Genomic DNA, 20,276 nt, shown 5'->3' with positions numbered 1-20,276 from the left:
AGAGATAGGGGACCACGGGTGACTCCCTAATAGACAGATGACCAGAGCCACCTCTGGGGAGAGTCTGGGCCAGGAGGTGATGGGAGAAGAGGAATTCGATCATCTGTTTCCATTTTTCTGTGATTTGGTTCAAGTGGTAAAGCGGTGCTATTTATTAATTAATGGATCAAATAGGTCCATCATTGTTTTAGAGTACAATCAGGTGCCTTTAAACTTTAGGCTACATGGGCACATTTGAGAACGGTTCCAGCCATTCTCTCATCCTTTGGGTCATTCCCCTCCTATGTCCTGTGAGACATTTTCTATGTGAGGCTTTAAGAAGAAGAAGAAGAGAATATTCTGTAAAGAAAACCTTATGATCTGTGCATTATAAAATTGAATGGGTTCATTCAGAAATCAGAAGTTCTATTGAAAGCTCTTTGCATGAGGCAAATAAAACTTATTTTTAGGCATCCTGGTGAAGACAAGGTTTTATCTTTATGTCTCATGTCTGTGTTTTTCTTTTTATTTGTTAGAATGAAATCCATAGGTTGGCAGACCATTCTATCAGATGTGTACCTAGATGACATTTCAATTACCCACTTTTACATGGTAGACATTTTGTACATGAACACTGCCTGTCTGCAACTTTTTTTAAAACAGGACTGGGCTCAGGAGCCCAAATACCAATGTTAGCTGGAACATGTTCTCCAGTTTGGCCTATCTGTCAGTATTCCCTGAGGTCATCTGTTCCATGAGCTTCGTTACTCCTGCTCCCTCACCAGCTTTCATAGAAACCACATGCTGTCTATGAGTCAGAGACACCAATCTCACAACATAGCATTCTCTGAGTATCCAAAGGCCCACTTTTCACTTTGCCATGCCTGACATTGTCGGTAATATTTATCGGCAAATGTGAGATTTTCAAAGATCCAATTCTATGTGCTCCTTTCTCAAAGAGCCTTAGGCAGGGCTATAGCATACATAAATATGAAGGAAAGGCCTAGTTTTTAAAATGTCATCCATTGAATAGTTGACACATGTCTGAGATATTTTTTATTTTGGAGGAGGTATTATTTAATAGGGAATTCCAACAGCTACATGATAGTGAAATGAGAAGTCTTGCATCCATTTTATTCTTTGTGATGATTTTGATGAGTAAGGATAAGATACTTCCTTGTTCCAATGAAGATGTTGCCCACTTCTGTGAATGGATGCACCGTGTCACCCACTACTTGCATATCTGCATGTTGTGCTTGACATTACCATCGTACTCGGCAGGTGGCAGAAAGTCAATACTGAAGTTCAGCTCTGGTGTTCTAGCAGCTGTGCTGCAGATCCTTGGTGTGCCACCTTGTGCAATCCATGCTGCTCTGTTCATGTTCCTATTGACTTCCTGGTGATGAGCATCATGGTCTCCTGGTCTTGAGAATGGCCAAGCATTTCTCTGTGAATGTGGAAGGTGGGCATGTGGAAGGCTTCAGGGAGGAGGGATCATTGATCATGTACTCTAATCCATGTGCCTGTTTAATGACCTGTTTTTCTTCTTGGGTTTTAAGGGAGACACTGCCGTCAAACACTTCTGTGCAGCTGGGAATGCAGGCTTCTGCTTCACCTTGAAGGAAGCATTCATGAATCCTTTCCAGAAGACATGAGAAGAGAGAGTGAGCCTCTGGTAACATGCAGGTTCCTTGCATTGCCCATGGGCTAGAGGAGAGAAGAGTTGCTTCATGAGATTTGATCCCCTTTTTCCTGAAAAGTTCCACACGGAGGTGAGTCCCCAGCATGTTTAGGCATCATTTCAGACATCTTTGTTGATGGAAATGAATCACACCCCCTGATGATGTGGAAGAGCTAAAGATGGGTTTGCTATGAATTTTCTATTTCATTTCTCAGGGCCTGAGTCAAGCCAGCCATTGTGCTGTCAGCGCATGAGCTGCTGGTCAAATGTGAGGAAGTGGTCTTTCTTTATGCAAACACCACCTTGATTCAGTGAGCCAGAGGCAGCCTGGAGTCCCTGTTTTCCTGTAAAGGCAGATTGCTGTGGATGGCCTCTGGCCTCGTCATGCAGCCCTGCTCAGAGTAGGGGATTGAGGGTCCAGGCAGATCCCAGTTCCTTTTGACCTTTATTGCCATTGGGCCGCCCCAGGGTCCTTGGACTCTACCTGGTCTTCTGGCCTGGGTCAGGGGATGTGAGGTTTGGAATCCCCCTCTGTGGCAGGATCCCAGGCCCCCCAGCCACTTGAGGGCAGCACATCCTTCCCTAATTGTGTTAGAGGGGGAGGATATTCCCGCCCATCCTCATCCATGCTCATCCCCCATTTTGTAGCTTGACACCTGAGGACCTTTATTCATTGACTTACGCTAAGATGAGTCAATCAGCAGTCTCCCAAGGGTTTACATTGTGGTAATTGACACCGAACATCCGTTTTGTAATTAAACCATTTTGGAGGACACAGTTGAGTGGCATTAAGCATGTTCATGTTGGTGTATAGGCGTCACCACCATGCATCTCCAGAACTCACGTGGACATACTCTTGCCATCAATGCGGAATTCTAGTGCCCTTGAGGCCCAGGAAAAGAACATTGTACTTTATCTTTTTATGAACCTGATAATTGAGAATCTGAGATAAGTGAAATCCTACAAAATTTGCCTTTCTCTGGACACGATCATTTTCAAGGGATGCAGTTCACCCCCACTCGTGGGCATATCAGGTCCACTGCTAACTCTGCGGGTGTTTCAATTGCACTCTCAGTGACAGTGGTGACTGTGTGCACATGAGCTGTGTTTCCAGCTGGGATCCCAGGATCTAGGGTCTTTGGTTCCACGCAGCCTATAGGTTGCCTGTTCCTCCAGGTGTCTGCAGGCCAGTGGCACGAAGGCCCTGGGCCTGGTGGTTTCTTTAGGTGAGTGCAATACGTGTCCAGAGTGTCGTGGGACATGATGGACTATAAATAGAAGCAATGCCTGGATACTCCTGGGATCTCAGTAGGCTCAGCCTGTGTGCTGAGAATTGTTGTGACCTCCTAATTAATGGGCCCCCAGAATCCCAGAGAAAAGGGCAAGTCCAGAGCAGTGGAACCTCACTGTCTCTGAGAGAACTTTTGGGGTGGGGGGCCGGGATACATTGATGTGAGGACTCTGATGCAGAGTCACGTGCTTTGAATCCAGGTAGAGGTGCTCTGGAACAGCCTGGGCTGGCACGTGGGTTCCCCACCTCCACACCTGTGGAACATCTTGGGGCTCTGATTAGCACAGCAGCCTGACCACGTGAGGGCATCTGCTGTCTCTGTGTACAGTGAGCTGGGTTTTCTTCACGTCCCTCAACAATTCCACATAACACCAGCTCTGAACCCAGAGTCCTGGGCCCTTAGTTGAGGCTCCATCAGCTCCCACCTCTCTCTACCTGACAGAGCCCTCCTGGCTCCCTCTGCACTCATTACATTGAAGATGAAACCCTGGAGGGTGGGACTTCCCGTCATCCAGAAGTTCCCAAACACATTCCACTGTTCCCGGAACTCAAATGGTTGGGGGGGCCACAAGCACCCTGGCATCCATGTGTGGGAACCATGGTAGTATAATCAAGAAACAGGAAGGAGAGGGGTTGGACTGATCAGTACAGATGGCAGGGCCTAGTACAGAGTGGAACGGAGAGTTCTCACCCGGGGTGATTGTTGTGATGTGCACAAATGCTCTGCTGGTGCTGGGGTGCCCGCATGGTTTCTGGGGTCTTGAAAGGCTACAGATGCCCACAGAGTGTTCTCAGATGCACAGTGGGAGGCCCGTTGCAATATGTACATGTGGAAGAAGTAGGAGACCCCCTTAGTGTGGAGGTGCCATCTAGAAGGCAGCCTCACTTCTCTGAAAAAGTTGATTGGAAAAAAAGGGTTCGTACCTGTGCCCAAAGGGCCATATATGCTCCTGGAAGTTGGTGGTGGAAATAGTTCTCCATCCATTAATCACTCCCTCACTCACTAATGTCCTTGTGTCCTTGAGAAAGGCTCTCCCTTTCCTGGTTTTCCTGAATAGAAATCCTCTTGCCTCTTGGGTGAATAGGGTTATGGGTTGTGCAGAGGGTGGTGGTTTACTGAGCATCTTAGAGACTGTCCTTTATGGAGCCTAATGATCCCAACTGGGGAATGAGGCCAGGGTCCTAACTGTGGTTAGTGTGAGGACACCATGGGTTCAGAGAGGGAAAGAAGGACAAGGGAAACTCAGATGTCCCTTCATGGCCCCTGGAGTTAGAGGACTTACCCCTTTGCACCTGGGATCAGGAGACCTCATTTCCTCGAGGACACGCACACTCAGACGTTAATCTTGAGTGTGGGTTCCTTTCTGGGGTCCAGGGCTGCTGTTAGCCACCAGGAATGACAGTGTTCTCCATGCTGAGTGGAGCCAGTTTTTGCCAGGAAAGAGCCCGTGGTCACGCCTTGTGCAAAGCATCCCACGCCAGGGGCTCCCATCCCTACATTCCTGTCCTGAAAGGAAACCACTCAGAGGCAAGGTGGGTCCAACCACCTCCCATGTGTTCACTCATCACTGTGTTCCAGCATCACCCCAGTTCACAGTCCTGATGGGATTGGATGTGGCTCAGAATGTCACCTTCATGAGCTCTACCCTGCCACAGCTGCAGTTCTGCAGTGGGAGAAACTCAAAACCTCAAAACACATGCACATGAAAGAAAAGAGCAAGAGCCAGAGCCCAAACAGGGCCACACGTGGCAAGGACAGCTGGAGTGCCTAGGTTGGGACTCAGAATGATGTCAGTGGGGTGGCATTGCTGCTGACACCAGCATGATAACAGAGAGCCAGCCCTGCTCATTTTGCGGAGCAGTGTGTTGGGGAAGGCAGAAGAAATTGAGAGGCAGGATTGAGTTTGGCCCTAGGAGGAGGTTGGGTAAAAGGCCAGTGTGAGTTGGAGGGCCTGGGCAGATAGAGAGAGGCCAGGGCACACCCCAAAGCCTGGAGACTGCACTTGATGTCCAGGGTTGTGAAACACCACCTCCCCTCTTACTCACAACTGAGAGCGAGGGGCATTGATGAGTTCAGTTTGTGTGCGGCTGCATCCAAGGTGGCTCGGCTAGGCACCTCTGTTTCCTTGACTCAGGAGGCTGGGAGTCCAGGCTCCACTGAGGCTCGGCTGGGAGGATCGGACTCTGAGTTTATGCCTGTGTTCCTGGTAGGATCCATGTTGGCTGAGCCTCAGTGTTTTTGCAATGAGAGGATGGGTGACTGTCATGTCTTTATCCCAGGACACACTTGCTAAATGGATTTGTTTGCTCTGGGGAGGAAAGAGAGAGACGGGAGTGGTGCTGGAGACAGGGATGCAGACAGGGGTCATGGACTTGGCATAACTCGGTCTTGGAGGTGATATCCCATCACCTGTACCCACTTCAATTCCCATGAATCCAGAGGCTGAGCCCCCTTGAGGTGAGGGGTGAACCGGTTCTGGGCAGCAGGATGCTGTGGTACCTCGGAGTCTCTGTGAGACCCCAACACTAGACACACTTGGCCCTTTTGAAATCTTAGGAGAAGCCTTGGGAAGTTGTATGGCAGAGGGGAGCAGCCTCTGCATCTCAGTCCCCTCCAACTTGCCATGGTGTAGAGAGGGAACTGCAGCCACGATGGGACGGACATTGGCCACGTCCCTGTGTGGGACACAGGCCTGATTGAGTTGGGGTGCATTCTTTGTCTCTCCCCTTCTTGTGATTGTCCCATCTCTACATTTGTGCTTTAGCCACCTGTGAGTCCCATCTCTGGTTTCAGAGAGAATAGAGGGTGTTATGGGCCAATAGACACAATAAACCCTAGAGATTAGATGCTACCCTACTTTCCAGAAAAGACTGGGCACACCATGAGTTGCACAATGATGGGACCAGGGTCCAAAAGCTGCTGAGAGGGAAGGACTGGTTGTGAATGCATTTTTGAAGGCTCCAAGCTGGAACTCTAGTGGCACCAAGCAGGGCAGATGCTGGTGGGGATGTTTGGGTAGTTTTTGGTGAACACCTACCTGCGCACCTGAGATGTTTAGGCATGGAGGAGAAATCAGCAGCTCATAGGGCTTTTGAAAGTGGTCTTATGTGAAAAGAGGCTCAGGTATGGGCACAGGAAATGACATCATTGCCTTGACAATGGATCAAACAGAACATGGAACCCTGGTATCCAGGCACCCACTTAACTGACCAAGCCATCCGAGCTCATTTGGTTGGAGAAACTGGAGGGAGAAGGATGTTCTCCTGTGGTTGCAAACAATGCCGAGCCTCAGGCTCCCAGGAATCTCAGGGGGGCCAACTAGCCCTTTTGTGGATGCACTGGGTGAGGCTTCATCTTAGACGCCAGAGCCTCTGGCGATTGTCCCAGAGGAGCTCAAGAGTAACAGTGAGTAGCACAGGGCAGGTGAGCCCAGCAGGCCCTCTAATCTGATCCCTGATGAATGGCCCAGGACTCCTATTCTGACTGTGTGTGTGTGTGTATGTGTGTGTGTGTGTGTTTCTACTGATGGGAACTGTCCCATTGTGCTTTGACTCTAGTGTATTGGCACAAGTCATTTTTCTGTTTGTCACCATTTCCATTTTAAACCAACATTCTTGGTCCCAACCCAGGGTGAAAATGATGAGAACACGGAGGAGCCCTTCAGGGTACAGAGCCTTGAACCTTACAGGCAGGACCAGCTTAGGAATGAGCTCCTGCCTGTCATTTGTGGGAGGAACCTACATTTCAGCAGCAACATGGGGTTAATCTCCTGGGATTCCATCCCCACCCAGCAGGTGCTGGATCTCTTGTTCCCAAGGTAAGCACCAGACCACCAAGCCCAAGTGTGTAGCCCCCTCATGCCTGGGTCTTGGGGCTGCCATGTACCTCTCAGGGACCCAAAGGTTTGTGATACCTAATGAGATAGAGGACCACACTCATAGTGGAATGTCAGTCCCAAATGGGACGAGTCCTGGAGGTGCCTGCCACAGCCTTGCAAGGGGAGTGAACTCCCCTCTCAGGCAGAGAAACCATCCTGACTCCAGCTGATCCACAGAGGTCCGTGGAGCAGTCCCCACACACTGGGCACCACAGCTCAATGGTGTGCACTGAGCTCATTCCCAGGTGGACTCAGCGAGGCCAGGTGGTCTTTCTGGTGTGATATTGGCTTTGTGAAGAATGTAGATCTGTGCCAGAGGCGTCTCAAAACTCAGGCCTTGGGAAAAGCACTTTTGGGTTAATAAAGACATGTTAATTTTCATAGTGGGACAGAGCATCCTAGCTGGGACATAGCTGGACAGGGGCTTTGGACCTGGCGGCTCCCACACCCAGAGATATGTGAGAATCAGCAGTTTGGGCTCATTCACTGATGAACATGGAGAAAGCACCCACTGTGTGAAGACACGTTTCCAGTCACGTTTCATAATTCATTGAAAAATAGGGTGCAAATGACTGCCATTTTGTCCCTTTTCATGGGGGTCAGCCTCAAACCCCAGGTGCCATGAGTACATATCCTACATGTGACTGCATCCTTGACTCCATGGGGCATAAGTGCACGTTGTCCTCTTCAGTGACTATGGTGGACCCCTGGACCAACTTCAACATGGAATGGGCTTGGGGTCAAGAGGGTGGGCTCCTGTTTCCAGAATAGGGACCTGCAAGGTGATTTGACTTGGGAAGGCTGAGGAAAGACTGCTCTCCCCAGTGTAGGGTCAGAGGTTTTCTCTGGAGGCCGTGGTGAAGGCAAGGCCAGGGTTTTGCTTACTCCACACCTTCCTCCCCACAGTGCCTCACCTTCCTTCCTGGGGACCTGGGTGAACCTCTACTCCGAGGCTTCCCATCAGCCTCCAGGCTTTCTGAGTCTGCAGCAGCTGCTATCCATGTGGCTCCTGCTGGGAGGCTTGAACCTGGAACACCAAGCACACCACCTCCTGGCCGCAATTGAAGATGGCAAATCAAGCCAGGCAAAGCCTGAGAGCCAGGTGGACTGTGGTGAGTACCTAAGGGTATATGAGGAAAGGTCCGACTCTTGTCCCACTGCAGGGTGTCTGTATGCCTGGTGTTGGGCTGGAAATTAGGACAAGCCTTTGTCCATTCAGGAAGTGACCCCAGTCTGCAAAGAGGTCCTGTGTGGGCTAAGGGCCTGAGTTCTTCCTGGCAGCAGGGGTATTGTCTGTCTGTGGGAAGGTCAGGGCAAGGCAGTCATGTTGGCATCTTTTCTCCTCTAGCTACAAGCTCAGTTCCTGTCACGGCTCCTAAGCCAACCCCAGAGCCAGAGCCTTCTCCCAGGGAAGGGGCAGAGCCGGAGTCCAGGACATCAGGGGTCTCTACTCGGTCCTCCCCAAGGCCCCAATATAACAAGCGGATGAGAGGCAGGTGCCTCATTCACGTCTACCTGGAAAAGGAAAGGACAACACAGTATAGGAGCATCCTGGTGAGTCTTCGAGCAGGGGAGTCTCCTGGGAGCCCACAGTGGGGAAGACCGAGTCCACAGCAAACACTTTGGACTAGGCCTGTCTTCTTGAACTGGAGCTTCTGGAAGGTCAGGAAGGAGAGCAGAAAGTGAGCAAGAGAGAGGCGGGAGAGCAGCAGCATGCCAGGTCTGGGTGCGAGTGGGCCTGCGTGTTTTGGGGTGTGCAGGTCAGAAGTGCAGGAGTGAGTGCTGGGTTCAGAGGAGGTCAGAGAAATATCGAGGGTACAGGCCATCCTCTACTGACCTTGGTAATGAGGAGGAGTATATTGAACCGTGGAGGTTGAAGCAGAGGAGTTGGCAGTCATTTTCTTGTGTGTGGGAGGGGATATGTTGCTGGTTGAAGGGAAGGGAGCCATTGTAGAATGATTAGGGTGGGTAGGTGTGGGTCACAGAGAACTGGGGGCCTTGGAGGGGCCCATTAGTGTCCTAGTTTGCATGTATGTGAATAGAGATTTAGCGGCTCTCTCTGCAGAATTTTCCTGGGTGTGGAGTATCCATCATGAGACTCTGGTGTCCACCTCCAGGGGAGCTATGTTGAACCACTGCACCTGCTGGGTCCGAACCTCCTGACACCCTAGCAAGCACTGACACTCTCGAGCCCAGCAGCTTCCATGCCTATCATTAAAGAGTCCTAGTGTGTGTTGTGCCCTGGCTGTCAGGACCAAAGCAACTAGGGTTTGTGCCTGGTCCACACAAAAATGCAGCTGCATCCCAGACCAGAGCAGGGATATGGAAGTGCACTGGACCATTCCTCCCATCTTGATGGGACTAGAGTGTGTCTGTACAAAGCCTTTTGGTCCTTATTCCCTTGTCCCTGTAGGGCATAGCAGGTTGAAGCAAACTCTTGTACCAAGATTGGACTAGAGGCTCATAGGAAGACCCCCACATGATCACATGAAGGCCTCAGGTAGCAGGGTATCAAGATGGTGCCCTTGTGTTGAGAGCTCACTTGTCTCTGATTGTCCTTGAGCACTGTCCTCTGGGTAGCTACTCCCAAATTCCCTCTCTGATGAGCTTTCTCCAACCCTGCTCAGGTGACCTGCCAGGACAGGGCTCCAGTCATCATCCGCAGGGCCTTAGATGCACACTTGCTCCAGCAGGAGGACCCAGAAAACTATGAGCTTCTGCAAATTCTCTCGAACCATCAGAGTAAGTGGAACCATCAGAGGGTAGGGAGCAGTGAGTCACAGTGGGCTCACGATAACTGGGAGCCAAAACACAGTGTGCATTGACCCAGTGCCCAGGATGAGTATGGTAGGACTTGTGCATAAAACAAAGTGTAATGATGGGGCATAAATCTGCAGGTTCTTCATGTTCCCCAGGGGCTGTGGACCTGCCTAACATGTGTTCTTTCCTTGGCCTGAGGAGGCATTGCAAAGCTATTATCCACAAGGGGCCAAGAAGAGAGGCTTCTTTGTCTTGTGTCAAAGAAGACAGACAACCACAGGGTGCCTACTTTGGCGACCTCTCCTGACCTAGTTGAGTACATGAGAAAAGCAGTTCAATGAAGAATCATTTCTGGTTTCCAATCTTTCTATTCATTGCAAACTGAGTCCACTTAGGACCAGAGGCCATTTCTAGAGAGAAGAGTGTGGTAGAATAGAACCCTTCACAGCTTGTAAACTCTCCTTGGAGAGAGAGAGAGAGAGAGAGAGAGAGAGAGAGAGAGAGAGAGAGAGAGAGAGAGAGAGAGAGAGAGAGAAGAAGAAGAAGAAAGAGGAGGACGAGGAGGAGGACGAGAAGGAGGAGGACGAGGAGGAGGAGGACGAGGAGGAGGAGGACAAGGATGAGGAGGACGAGGAGAAGGAGGACATGGAGGAGGAGAAGGAGGAGTAGAAGAATGAAAATAAGTTGAAGGAGGAGACCATGAATAAGAAGGTCAAGATGACTTTAAGAAGAAGCATGAGGAGAAGATGAAGAAGAACAAGAACAAGAAGGAGAAACACAAGCCGAACAAGAAGTATAACAATAAATTGATTAAAAATGTGAATGAGAATTATACTCATGAGGAGAAAATGCAGAAGTGGGGAACTCAAGAGAAATATATATCTCTGGATGGCACAGCCCTGCTGTGGACATCCTCCACCTACGCTCAACACACCTCCAAACCATACCCCTCCAATTAGTGTAGCCCTGTATGAGTGGATGAATCCACTGGCAAGGTGGAGGCACCCACCATCAAGTGCTTTTCCCCAAACCCACCTGTGATCATTGCTGCAGTGGGGAGAAAACCTTGAACACATGAGTCTTGGGGGACCAATCTAGATACAAAGTGTAGCTGTTTGTCTTTGGTGGGTCCAGCGTGAACTAAGAGGGTCTGGGGTACAAGGGGCTATTTCCTTGAAAGGTGTTCCTGTAGGGGACCTCCTGTGCATAGAGGGTCCTCAGGGAGGAATCAGTGGGGAGTCTTTGGTGCAACAGTAGCTGGATTCGGGGGCTCTCAGGTCTGTGTGTGAGACCTGAGCTGGCAGAGGCTCTCAGTTGTGGGGGATGTTGGGTAGTGTATTCCTTGAGTGTCACCTACCACGCCTCTGCCCCTGCCTCTCCAGAGCTGAGGATCCCTGCAGATGGAAACGTATATTACGCCCTGGATGGCAGAGTGGATTATAACTTTCTTCTTCGGGAAACAGCTGCCAGCAAGTTGTTTAAAGTCAAGCCAAAGGAGGTAAACAGCCACCTTCTTCAGTCTTTACTCCTGGTGCCACTCCACATCCTCCAAGGGGACAAGAACCTCAGGTTCTGGATGGATGTTGTAGAATGCCCACAGAGCCAATGCCAGGCTGGGTGGGGTGCAGGTGCTGGGCTTTGCTGATGTTTTCATCCCCCACAGTTCTTGGAGCCTTCTGTGGCAGTGGCATCCAGGATCCCAGCAGCTGTGAGCAGCAGCTCTGCGGTGGCTGCAGGACCATTGCCCCAGGCCACCCAAACCAATGAGTGGTGCATGAGAAAAGTCACCAGTAGCAGCTCCTCACTGCTTCACTCCAGCGAGCAGGTGGAAGACAGCCGCTTTGTCCACGTCCTCCTAGAGGGACAGAGCCTGAGGGAGACAAAGCGCATCCTGGTAAGCCCGACAGCAGGGCTGCCTCCTGGGTGTCCACACAGTGGAAGGCAGGAGACACAGCTAACCCTGGGGCTGTGGTGGGAAATTAAGAAGAGAGAGGTCAGTCTTAAGGGCTTGACCTTAGAGGGGAGAGCCTCAGCATGCCCAGCTGCAGCGGTGAGTGGGCCTGTGTATTGTGGGTTTGGCAGGCCAGAAGTGCAGACGAAAGTGCTGTGGACAGATGAAGGCAGAGATATGTCCAGGGTGCAGGCTGCAGTGCCTAGAACTTGGTATTCTGAATGAGTGAGGTTGGAGCAGAGGAACTGGCAGTGACTTGTCACACGTGTAGGAGGGGGTGTGTTCCTGGTGGCAGGAAAGAGAACCTCCTTAGCATGACTAGGTGTGGAAATGTGGGGTCGGGATCACCTGGGGGGTCATGCCACAGCTTCGGAATGTCAGTCTTTGCATGTATGTAAATACAGAACTAAAGGGGTTCTTGGCAGAATTTCTATGGATGTGCAGTAGACACGCTAATGCTGCAGGTGTCCAGCTGCAGAGGAGACATGTTCAGTGACTGCCAGTGCTGAGTCAAGTACATCATTAGAACCAGACCCGCACCGAGCTTCCAGAGCCCAGGGCCTCTCCAGGCTATCATGAAGCACTCAAGTGCACACTCTTGTATCTGAGTCTGTTTTGTGTAGTGGCAGTCAGGACCGAAATTTTCAGTGCATCTGCCTCTTCCACCCACAAAGGCAGCCTGCATCCCAGAGCACACTTGGTGCACAGATCCCTGGCCCATTGCTGTCATCTCAGTGAGATGAGAGTGTGTCTGCGCATAGGCAGCTTGGTCCTTTGACCTGAGTGGAATGTGGCTCCCCAGGGAGAGGGGAGATGGCAGGTACAGGCAGATATTTGTACCAGGATTGTTCTAGTAGCACGTTGCAAGAACACAGGGGGTATATGGAGGACACACTCAGGTAGCAGGATAACAAGATTGTGCCCTTGTATATGTAGCTGAGATTTCTCCTGAATGTTTGACCACAGTCTTCTGGGTAGCTCCTCTAAAAGCCATTCTCTGATGACATTTGTCCCACCCTGATCTAGGTGACGTGCCAGGAGTGGGTGACAAGCCTCATCCGCAGGGCCTTGGACCAAAATTTGTTGCAGCATGAGGATGTGGACAACTTTGAGCTGCTGAGAATGATGTCTCTGCATGACAGTAAGTAGGACAATCAGAAAGTGAGGAGACATGATCCACAGTGGGCTCAGGATAACTCACAGCCAAGAGAAAGTGGGCCTTGGCCCTAAAATAGCCAGAGTGTGGTGGGCCTGGTGCAGGAAACCAAGTGCAGTGATGGGCGTGTCCAATGTGGAGGTGTATTGTGCAGCCCCAGGGGGCTGCTGGACCTCCCTAAACGTGTTCTCCCCTGGACCTGGTCTGGCAATGCAAAGCTAATATCGATGAGGGCAAGGCAGAGAGAGGCTCAATCCATCATCAGTTTGGTTTATGGCTCACTGATAAGGATGCCTTCAAATGAAGAGGAGCAGAGCATGGGTCCTGATTGGATCAGCATTGCTATGGACGGAAGCCGCACAGGTCCCAATCCATGGCCACGATATGAGAAGTCCTGCCTACTCAAGAATGTCAGGATTGCAGCAACTGGGAACAGGACTCAGTGAAGAGGAAGTCAAGGCCAGGGGACAGCCTGTTTGGGTTCTTTTTGGAACAATTCCAAGTCCTCTGTGCCTGGGTGCCCATCTCCTGAAGATATCAGAATGGCCAGGTTATTATTCCTTCCAGCAACAAAGAAGGGCATCTGAAGAACAGAGGCCACAATGCTGAGCTGTCCACAATGCCAGTGCTCTTTCCTTTCTTGTGAGCCCGACACTCCTAGCCTCCACCATCCCAGCCTGTCCACAGTAGAACCCACCCTCTGTCGGGCACGTAAGTGAGTTTTCCCATTTTCACACACCGCCTCATTTGAGTTGGCTCTGTCTCACACATGAGGAAGACTGAGGTGCAAGGAGCTGGGCAAGGGGCAGTGTCTGCGAATCTCAGGGACTTGGGAGGCAGTGCAGGGGGATGGGGATTTCCAAACAGCCTCAGAAACTTAGGGAGACCCTGTACCCAAGTCAAAAGGCCTGGGAATGGTCTCAGTGCTTAAGTGCCTCTGGTTTTATCCCTAGTAAAAAAAATAAGCCAGTCAAAAGGAATTACCAAACCGAGAATCTACAAAGGTGATTTCAGAAACAGACTTTCAACCCAAGCATCAGTTGAGAGCAGGCTCCAGACCAGGGGAGGTTTGTGTGTAACAGACGTCAAAAGGGAGGACTACGGGGGGCCTGGAACCCACTAGGTGTGATGGCATCTATGCCTTATGGCAGGAGGGTAGCAGTGATGCTGGCCCTCTCCTAGATTTTGGAAACCTTGTTTTCATTGGGGAAGCTTTATGGAGGTGGAATCTATTTTAGCAATCCTGGTCCAGATGAGGTGCTGATTACCACAGGTAGAAGCCTATCCAGAATGCGGTGTCTGTTATTCAGTCTTTCCTGACTGTGACAATGACAAAGAAAGGAAGTCACTTGTCTTTGGTCTTGGTTTCACTCCTGGCCATTGATTGAGAACTGATTTCATCTTGGACTACTGAACAGAGGCTGCATCTGGGCAGAAGAGTGTGATAGATTTGAACTCCTCAGGACGCCCCACCATTGCCAGAGAAAGAAGGAGAAGGAGGAGGAGGAGAAAGAGACACTCCTGAGTGGGGAGAGGATCACACGATAAAGAGCAGGAGGCAGAAGAAGAAAAAGAAGGAGGTGAACAGAAGGAAGGGTGGAGGGAGATACACAAGAAGAAGAACAAGAAGGAACCATGTAAGAACAGGAAAAAGACCCAGAAAGAACTACAAGAAGATGCAGGACAGAAAGAAGAGCCAGAAGTAGAACAAGAACCAGAATAAAAGTACCAAGCAGACAGCTCATGATGAGAAACAAGGGGAAGGAGAGCGATCCTAGAAAACAATAGAGTTCTCCAGGGCACCACCCTGCTCAAGTCCTCCCATGTCCATGCCCAACACCCCTCTGATGGATACCACCTCCCCTCCGTGTATTCATCCATGAGTGGATTCATGCAGGGCAAGGGGATGAATTCCCCCACCATCCAACGCTTCCCTGAATGCCCATGTGTGAGCATGGCTGCCCTGGGGAGAAAGGCCTAAGCACAGGAGCCTTTGCCAATCCTGATGCAGATCCTAGCAGTGTCCCTTTGGCAGATCCAACCTGCACTGAGAAGTTCTGGGCCCAAGGTGCTGTTTCCATTGCCAGGTGCTCTTTTGGTTTAGAATCCTGTACATCATCTTCTCCAGGGAAGAATCACTGAGGGAGTCTTTGGTGGCACTGTAGCTGGATAGGAGGGCTCTCAATTCTGGTGCAGGCTCGCCCTGGCAGAGACTCTCAGGGGTTGTGGGTGTTTTGTGGTCTAATCCTTGAGTGCCACCTAACAATTCTCTCCACTTTGCTCTGCAGAAATCAAGGTCCCTGACCACTCACTGATGTATCTGTCCATGAATCCACAAATCAAATATTATTTCATCGTGAGGAAACGCCGCGAGGTCAAGGGAAAGGAGGTAAACACCTACCTTATTCAAGCTGTACTTGTGCTGCCATTCCACTGCCACCTGGGGAAATAAGAAGCCTGAGCACCTGGACATATGTGCTAGAAGCCCATAGAGCCAACTGACAGGCTGGGGTGGCTTTCTGTTTCTGGGTTTGCTGATGTTCCATCCCCCACAGTTCTCAGAATCAACCTGCAAGTCCTCCAGGCCGCTTTCCCACAAGCAGGTGGGAGACACCTGCTTAATTCGTGTCCACATAGAAACACAAAGCCCAAAGATGGCCAAGACTGTTTTGGTAAGCCTGGGAGCAGGGGTGTCCCCTGGTGCTTACACCTGGGTGGGGAGCAGACACTGGCCCAATACCATGGACTACTCATGCCCTCTTGAATTTGGAGCTTCTGCATGATCAGGAGGATAGATGGGAATCAAGAAGGAAGAGGTCAGTGTGAAGGGCTGGAGCTGAGATGAGGGAGAGCAGCAGCTTGTCCACCGCCATGTCTGAGGGAGTCTGTGTGTCAGGTGGCAGCATGCAGTCCAGAAGGGCAGAGGCAGGTATGGGTGACAGATGAGAACAGGCCAGGACCTAGGTTGCAGGTTCCCCTGTATGGGATGCTGGCCTCTATGGAGCAGGACACCAGTATGAGGTTCTGCATGTTCCTTGAACAAGGAGCTGAGAGGGTCTCTCTGCAGAGTCAGTATGGATGTGGAGCAAGCACACTAAATGTCCAGATAACCCAATGACCACCCTTGCCGGAACAGGTGCCCTCGTACACCCCAGCCAGCACTGAGCCTCTGGAGGCCAGGAGCTCTCATGGCTCTCTTTCGTCACTCCTGTGTGTGGTCATGTTCCTGGGTCTGATTTGGGCCCTGGCAATCCAGACCAAAGCCTCTAGGTTTTGTGCCTAGGCCATTCCCAATGCCGCCTGCATCCTCGGGCGGACCTAGGATCTTGGAGGCTATTGTCCCATCCCTCCCAACTTGTGGGATGAGATTGCATCTGTATGCAGGTAGTGGGGTCCTTTCACTTGGAGAGAAGTGCAGCTCCACAAAGAGCAATGGCAGGTCCAGGAAGTCCTATGTACAAGGATTGGGCTAGTAGCCTATGGGAAGAGCCCACGCGATGAGCAGGAGGTCAGCCTCAGGTAGTAGGGTCATGGATGTTGCCCTTGTATTTAGAGTGGAGGTGCCTCCAGAATGCCCCTGCCCACTGTCCTTGAGTAGTCACTTCAAGGCCCATTTCCTGAAGGCCTCTCTCCCATGCTGCTCCAGGTGACCTGCCACGATCGGGCTCCTGTCGTCATCCGCAGGGCCCTCGAGCTACACTTGCTTACTCAGGAGAAGCCGGAGGAATATGAGCTGGGCCAAATCATCTCTCACCGTCAGAGTAAGTGGGACAATCAGATGACAGAGAGCAAGGGTCAGGATGTGGACTCAGGTCAACTCTTAGCACCAAAGAGTAGTCTCTGACCCCCAAGAACACTCCAACAGGGTGTGTTGGGCTCGTGCACAAATCCAACTGAACTTCTGCTGGTGTAAGCTCTCCAGGTGTTTTGGTATACCCCAGTGGCTAGTGCGGCTCCCCACCAGGTGCCCTGCCCAGGACATGAAGACGCATGCAAAGCTGACATCATTGATGAGTGAGGAGGAAAGCCTCTTTCCGGGAGCAGTATGGTTCTGTGGTCTGAGATAGGAGTGGTTTCAGAGGAACATGGGAATGCATGGGCTAAAGATGGAACTGGCATTTTGTGGACTGAAGCAGTAGGATTGAAAGCCTTCTGTGTGACCAGAAAACCACTGCCTGGGCAGAGCATTGCCAAGATTCTAGCAAGCAGTAACAGGATGAAATTGGGAAGAAAACACAGCTTGGGAGACAGCTTGAATCATCTGTTTTTGCATCAATTCCATGGTCTTTCGCACCTGAGTCCACTAGCCAAGGTGTGATTTCAATAGCCAGGTTATGATCCCTAACTAGAGTCATATGAGGGCTTCCTGAGCACGTAGCCACAGAGCTCATCTGATAATAATGTCATCGCTTCTTCATTGGTTGGTTGGTTGCCTTTTGTGAGCCAAACACCTCAGCAGCCATTATCCCAGCCTATGTATGCTGAAGACCACCATCCCAATGAGTTCTAGGATCACTTGTCTCCTATCTTAACCTTCTGTTAGGTTAGTAGAGTCTATGCAAGAGGAAGTCTGTCTGGGGCCTTGGTAGCCTAAGAAATTCATAGCGGATATCCCCACATCCAACCCAGAAGGGTTGGAGAACAGGCTCTAGGTTAGAGGAGGGCGACAGGAAAGAGGTGTTCAGAGGAAGGAGAAGCTGGCTGTTGTATTCCCCCACTCGGGGTCATGGCACCACTGGGCCATACACCATGTTGGAGGGAAGCAGTCCCTTTGCTGGTCTTTGGAATCATTGTTCTCAGGAGGGCAGCATTTGGAATGTGGCCTCCATTCTCAGAAGCCTGGTTCACATGGAAGCAGGCTCCACCAATGCAGAAGCGTGGCTCTAATGTGGTATCCGTGCTGGTCAGCCTGTCCTCACCGTGGCCATACTTGAGAATCCTAGGCCTTTTCTCTGGGTTTCACAACTTTCTCTTTGGTTGTGCACTGAGGCTGTCCATAAAGCTCTAGTGTGTGGCAGTGGAGAGCTCCTCAGCCCTTGCCACAAAGGCATAGACTGGGAGAGAGAGAACAAGGCTGGGAGAGAGGGAGAGAGAGAAAGACGGAGAGGAGAAGGAGGACCTCTACTTGGAGAATGAGGATTCAGTGGAGCCAACAGGGACAAGGTACTGTTTCCCAGGATACACTCCTGTTGAGGTCTTCCTCCAAGCATGCTCAACCTTTCTTCCAGTCCCTCCCACCTCCCAGTAATGTATTCATCTTGAATGAGAATTTCATGTTGACATCAGAGCACTCACCATCCAATGCTTCCTTCCAAACCCACCTGTGAAGATGGCTCATGTGGGGTCTGAATCTTCAGCACTTTTGTGGGAGATTTCAGATGCAAACCCTAGTGGTGTGCTTTGGCAGACGCAAGAGGACCTGGGATGTTTTGGAGTCCACAGCCTTTGGTAGGAACAGACATTAGGTCTGTTGAAGTGCTCTGCCTAGTTCTTCCTCAGGGAGGACTGTGGAGGCTGTCTTGTTGGTATTGGTGCTGAATTGGAGAGCTCTCAGATGTGTGGCTCAGTTCGTTTCTGGCACAGGCTCTCAGATGTTGGGGTGTCCCAGGGAGCACCTCCTGAGCCACCTTATTTTGTACACCCCTCTCTCCCCAGAGCTGAGGATTCCAGCACAGGCCAACGTATTTTACGCAAAGAACCCTCACACAAAACCCAACTTCGTGCTGAGGAAAGGGAGCCTCTCCCAAAAGAATGATGAGTGGATCCAGCCTCAACCTCCCTCTTGTCCTGCAAAGAAGGCTCCAGCCCTCCTGAGGATGCTTGCAAAACCATTCTGCTGCTGTGTGCCTGGGCGGGGCTGAGGTAGCCCAGGAATATTTACATTGATTACTATTTGCTTCAAAGTTTGAATCTATAGTTTGCCATTGTCTTTGACCTTGTTTAGTAACACAGTTGTTACTCTATCCTGTATTTGTTGTTCCCATTAATATATTATTATTTTAAACTATATATGTTTTTGTTACCTGATCTACTGTGATGATTTGTTACCTGATCTACTGTGATGGTTTTTGATCAAAATTGTGCATTTGATGATAATGAATGCCATGCATTTAGGAACCTGTAGACTCTAGACAATGAATGAATGTCTACTGTTGCATGGACTGGTCTGCAGAGTCCTATAGCATTTGAGCATGTGTGAGGGCTTCATAGGGCTTGCAAAAAGTCCAGGTCAGATGGTCCTGCGTGAAGCTTAGCTCCTAGTGGTCTCCTCTACAGCATAAGGGCCAAGGAGAAACCCACTTCCACACAGAAGATGGGAAGCTACCTTATGAAGGTGATCGTAGGTGTGGGACCCTCTTGCTAGGACCCTTTTTCTATTGGGCCAAAACTGTGCTCTGAATGTGCTTGCTGAGAAGAGCTTGGAATTTCCTGATTGAAACAGTTCATGCAAGCTGCTTCCACTTGCAGGAACAAAGTGTGTTCTCGTTGAGCACTTTGGGGTGTCCCAGGTTGCACTAGAGTGTGTCAGAAGCACTTGTAATGATTGGCATTCACGGTTTCACATTGAAGCCTCTGTGCCATCTCTCAACCACTGATGGCTGCAAGTGGGTACCCTGCCTTTCAATGAGTTTTCTGAAAAAGCAGGAGTTTTGAAGAACTGATCTTCTCAGCATTCCCCTTGCCTCCCCAAGTTGGGTGATGTCAATTATACAGGCTTCCTTGGGAGCACACATTTTATATTGAGCTGGAATTGGACCCTGGATGCGATTGCTGAAAATAGCTGGGGAATGGGAGAATGGAAGCTGTTTGCTGCAAGCAGTTTCAATTTGCTTTGTTGATTAACTTTGTTGTGAGCACATGCTATTTTTTTTCCTGTGGACCTAGAAGAATTCAAAACTGCTTCTTACAGGTGACAGGCATGCTTACACATTGAAGCCTCTGTGCCATTGATAAAAAAAAAAAAACAGTTCACTCATGTGGGCACCTGCACTTCAAGTGAATGTTGTAAACAAGTGTGACAAATGGATGTCAGTGAGACTTTGGAGAACTGATCTTCTCAGCTGGTCCTCTTTTCCCCTGAAAGTTGGTGATGCTAGATTCAAGAGAACTCTTTGTGGCACCCTTCGTGTTTCATGCCTGAACTGTGCTCTGAAAGTTCTTGAGGAGAACAGCTTAGAAGTGCAGAAGTGAAGCTGTTTGTTGAAGCAGCTTCAAGTGGCACAAGCTAACTTGTTCTCAGTGAACACGTGGGGATTTTCCCTGGTTGAAGCAGTGTGAATGAGAATGGCTTCTCAGAGCTGGTAGGCATGTTTGCATTTGGCAAACTTTGCCATCTGTCACCCAGAGTTCCTTGCATGAAACCTACATTTCCAGTGTTTTCAGAAAGGTGTGATGAGTGGGTTTCCATGGAATTTTGTGGAACTGATCTTTTCAGGCAGTCCTCATTGCCTTCTCAAAATTGTTGATCCTGGTGCAAGGGCTCTCTTATCAGCCAACATTGTATTTTGGGCCTGATCTCGGCTCTGAATGTACTTGCTGTACTTCCCATCTTTCCTCTCTCTGGTCCACTCCTCAGATCC

The 20,276-nt window shown here is 50.2% G+C and overlaps 1 protein-coding gene across 2 annotated transcripts; it reads left to right on the top strand.

Annotated features, from left to right (window-relative positions):
• Positions 1-1,010: 1,010 nt before the first annotated feature.
• LOC144369288 (uncharacterized) lies at positions 1,011-18,703 on the top strand. 2 transcript variants are annotated; one of them, XM_078028702.1, is made up of 12 exons: positions 1,012-1,751; positions 6,582-6,769; positions 7,736-7,941; positions 8,178-8,383; positions 9,457-9,571; positions 10,972-11,087; positions 11,253-11,483; positions 12,567-12,681; positions 14,985-15,085; positions 15,252-15,368; positions 16,343-16,457; positions 18,352-18,703. In XM_078028702.1, the coding sequence occupies exons 1-12, from the start codon at positions 1,710-1,712 to the stop codon at positions 18,555-18,557; spliced, it is 1,758 nt and encodes a 585-aa protein (XP_077884828.1). In that variant the 5' UTR covers positions 1,012-1,709; the 3' UTR covers positions 18,558-18,703. The 2 variants fall into 2 exon arrangements, with proteins under 2 accessions (XP_077884829.1, XP_077884828.1); XM_078028703.1 differs by lacking the exon at positions 15,252-15,368 and having other exon boundaries at positions 1,011-1,751.
• Positions 18,704-20,276: the final 1,573 nt, after the last annotated feature.

The sequence above is a fragment of the Ictidomys tridecemlineatus genome, chromosome 12, assembly GCF_052094955.1.
Source record: "Ictidomys tridecemlineatus isolate mIctTri1 chromosome 12, mIctTri1.hap1, whole genome shotgun sequence".
Lineage (NCBI taxonomy): Eukaryota > Metazoa > Chordata > Mammalia > Rodentia > Sciuridae > Ictidomys > Ictidomys tridecemlineatus.
Note: the sequence above shows the minus strand (reverse complement) of the source record. Positions and strands in the feature narration are given on the sequence as shown.

Excerpts from the sequence above, each read along its gene's own strand:
- LOC144369288 (XM_078028702.1), top strand. The coding sequence starts at position 1,710 with ATGAGATTTGATCCCCTTTTTCCTGAAAAGTTCCACACGGAG. Across the intron at positions 12,682-14,984 it reads AATGATGTCTCTGCATGACA|AAATCAAGGTCCCTGACCAC; the intron begins GTAAGTAGGACA and ends TTTGCTCTGCAG. Across the intron at positions 15,086-15,251 it reads GCGAGGTCAAGGGAAAGGAG|TTCTCAGAATCAACCTGCAA; the intron begins GTAAACACCTAC and ends CATCCCCCACAG.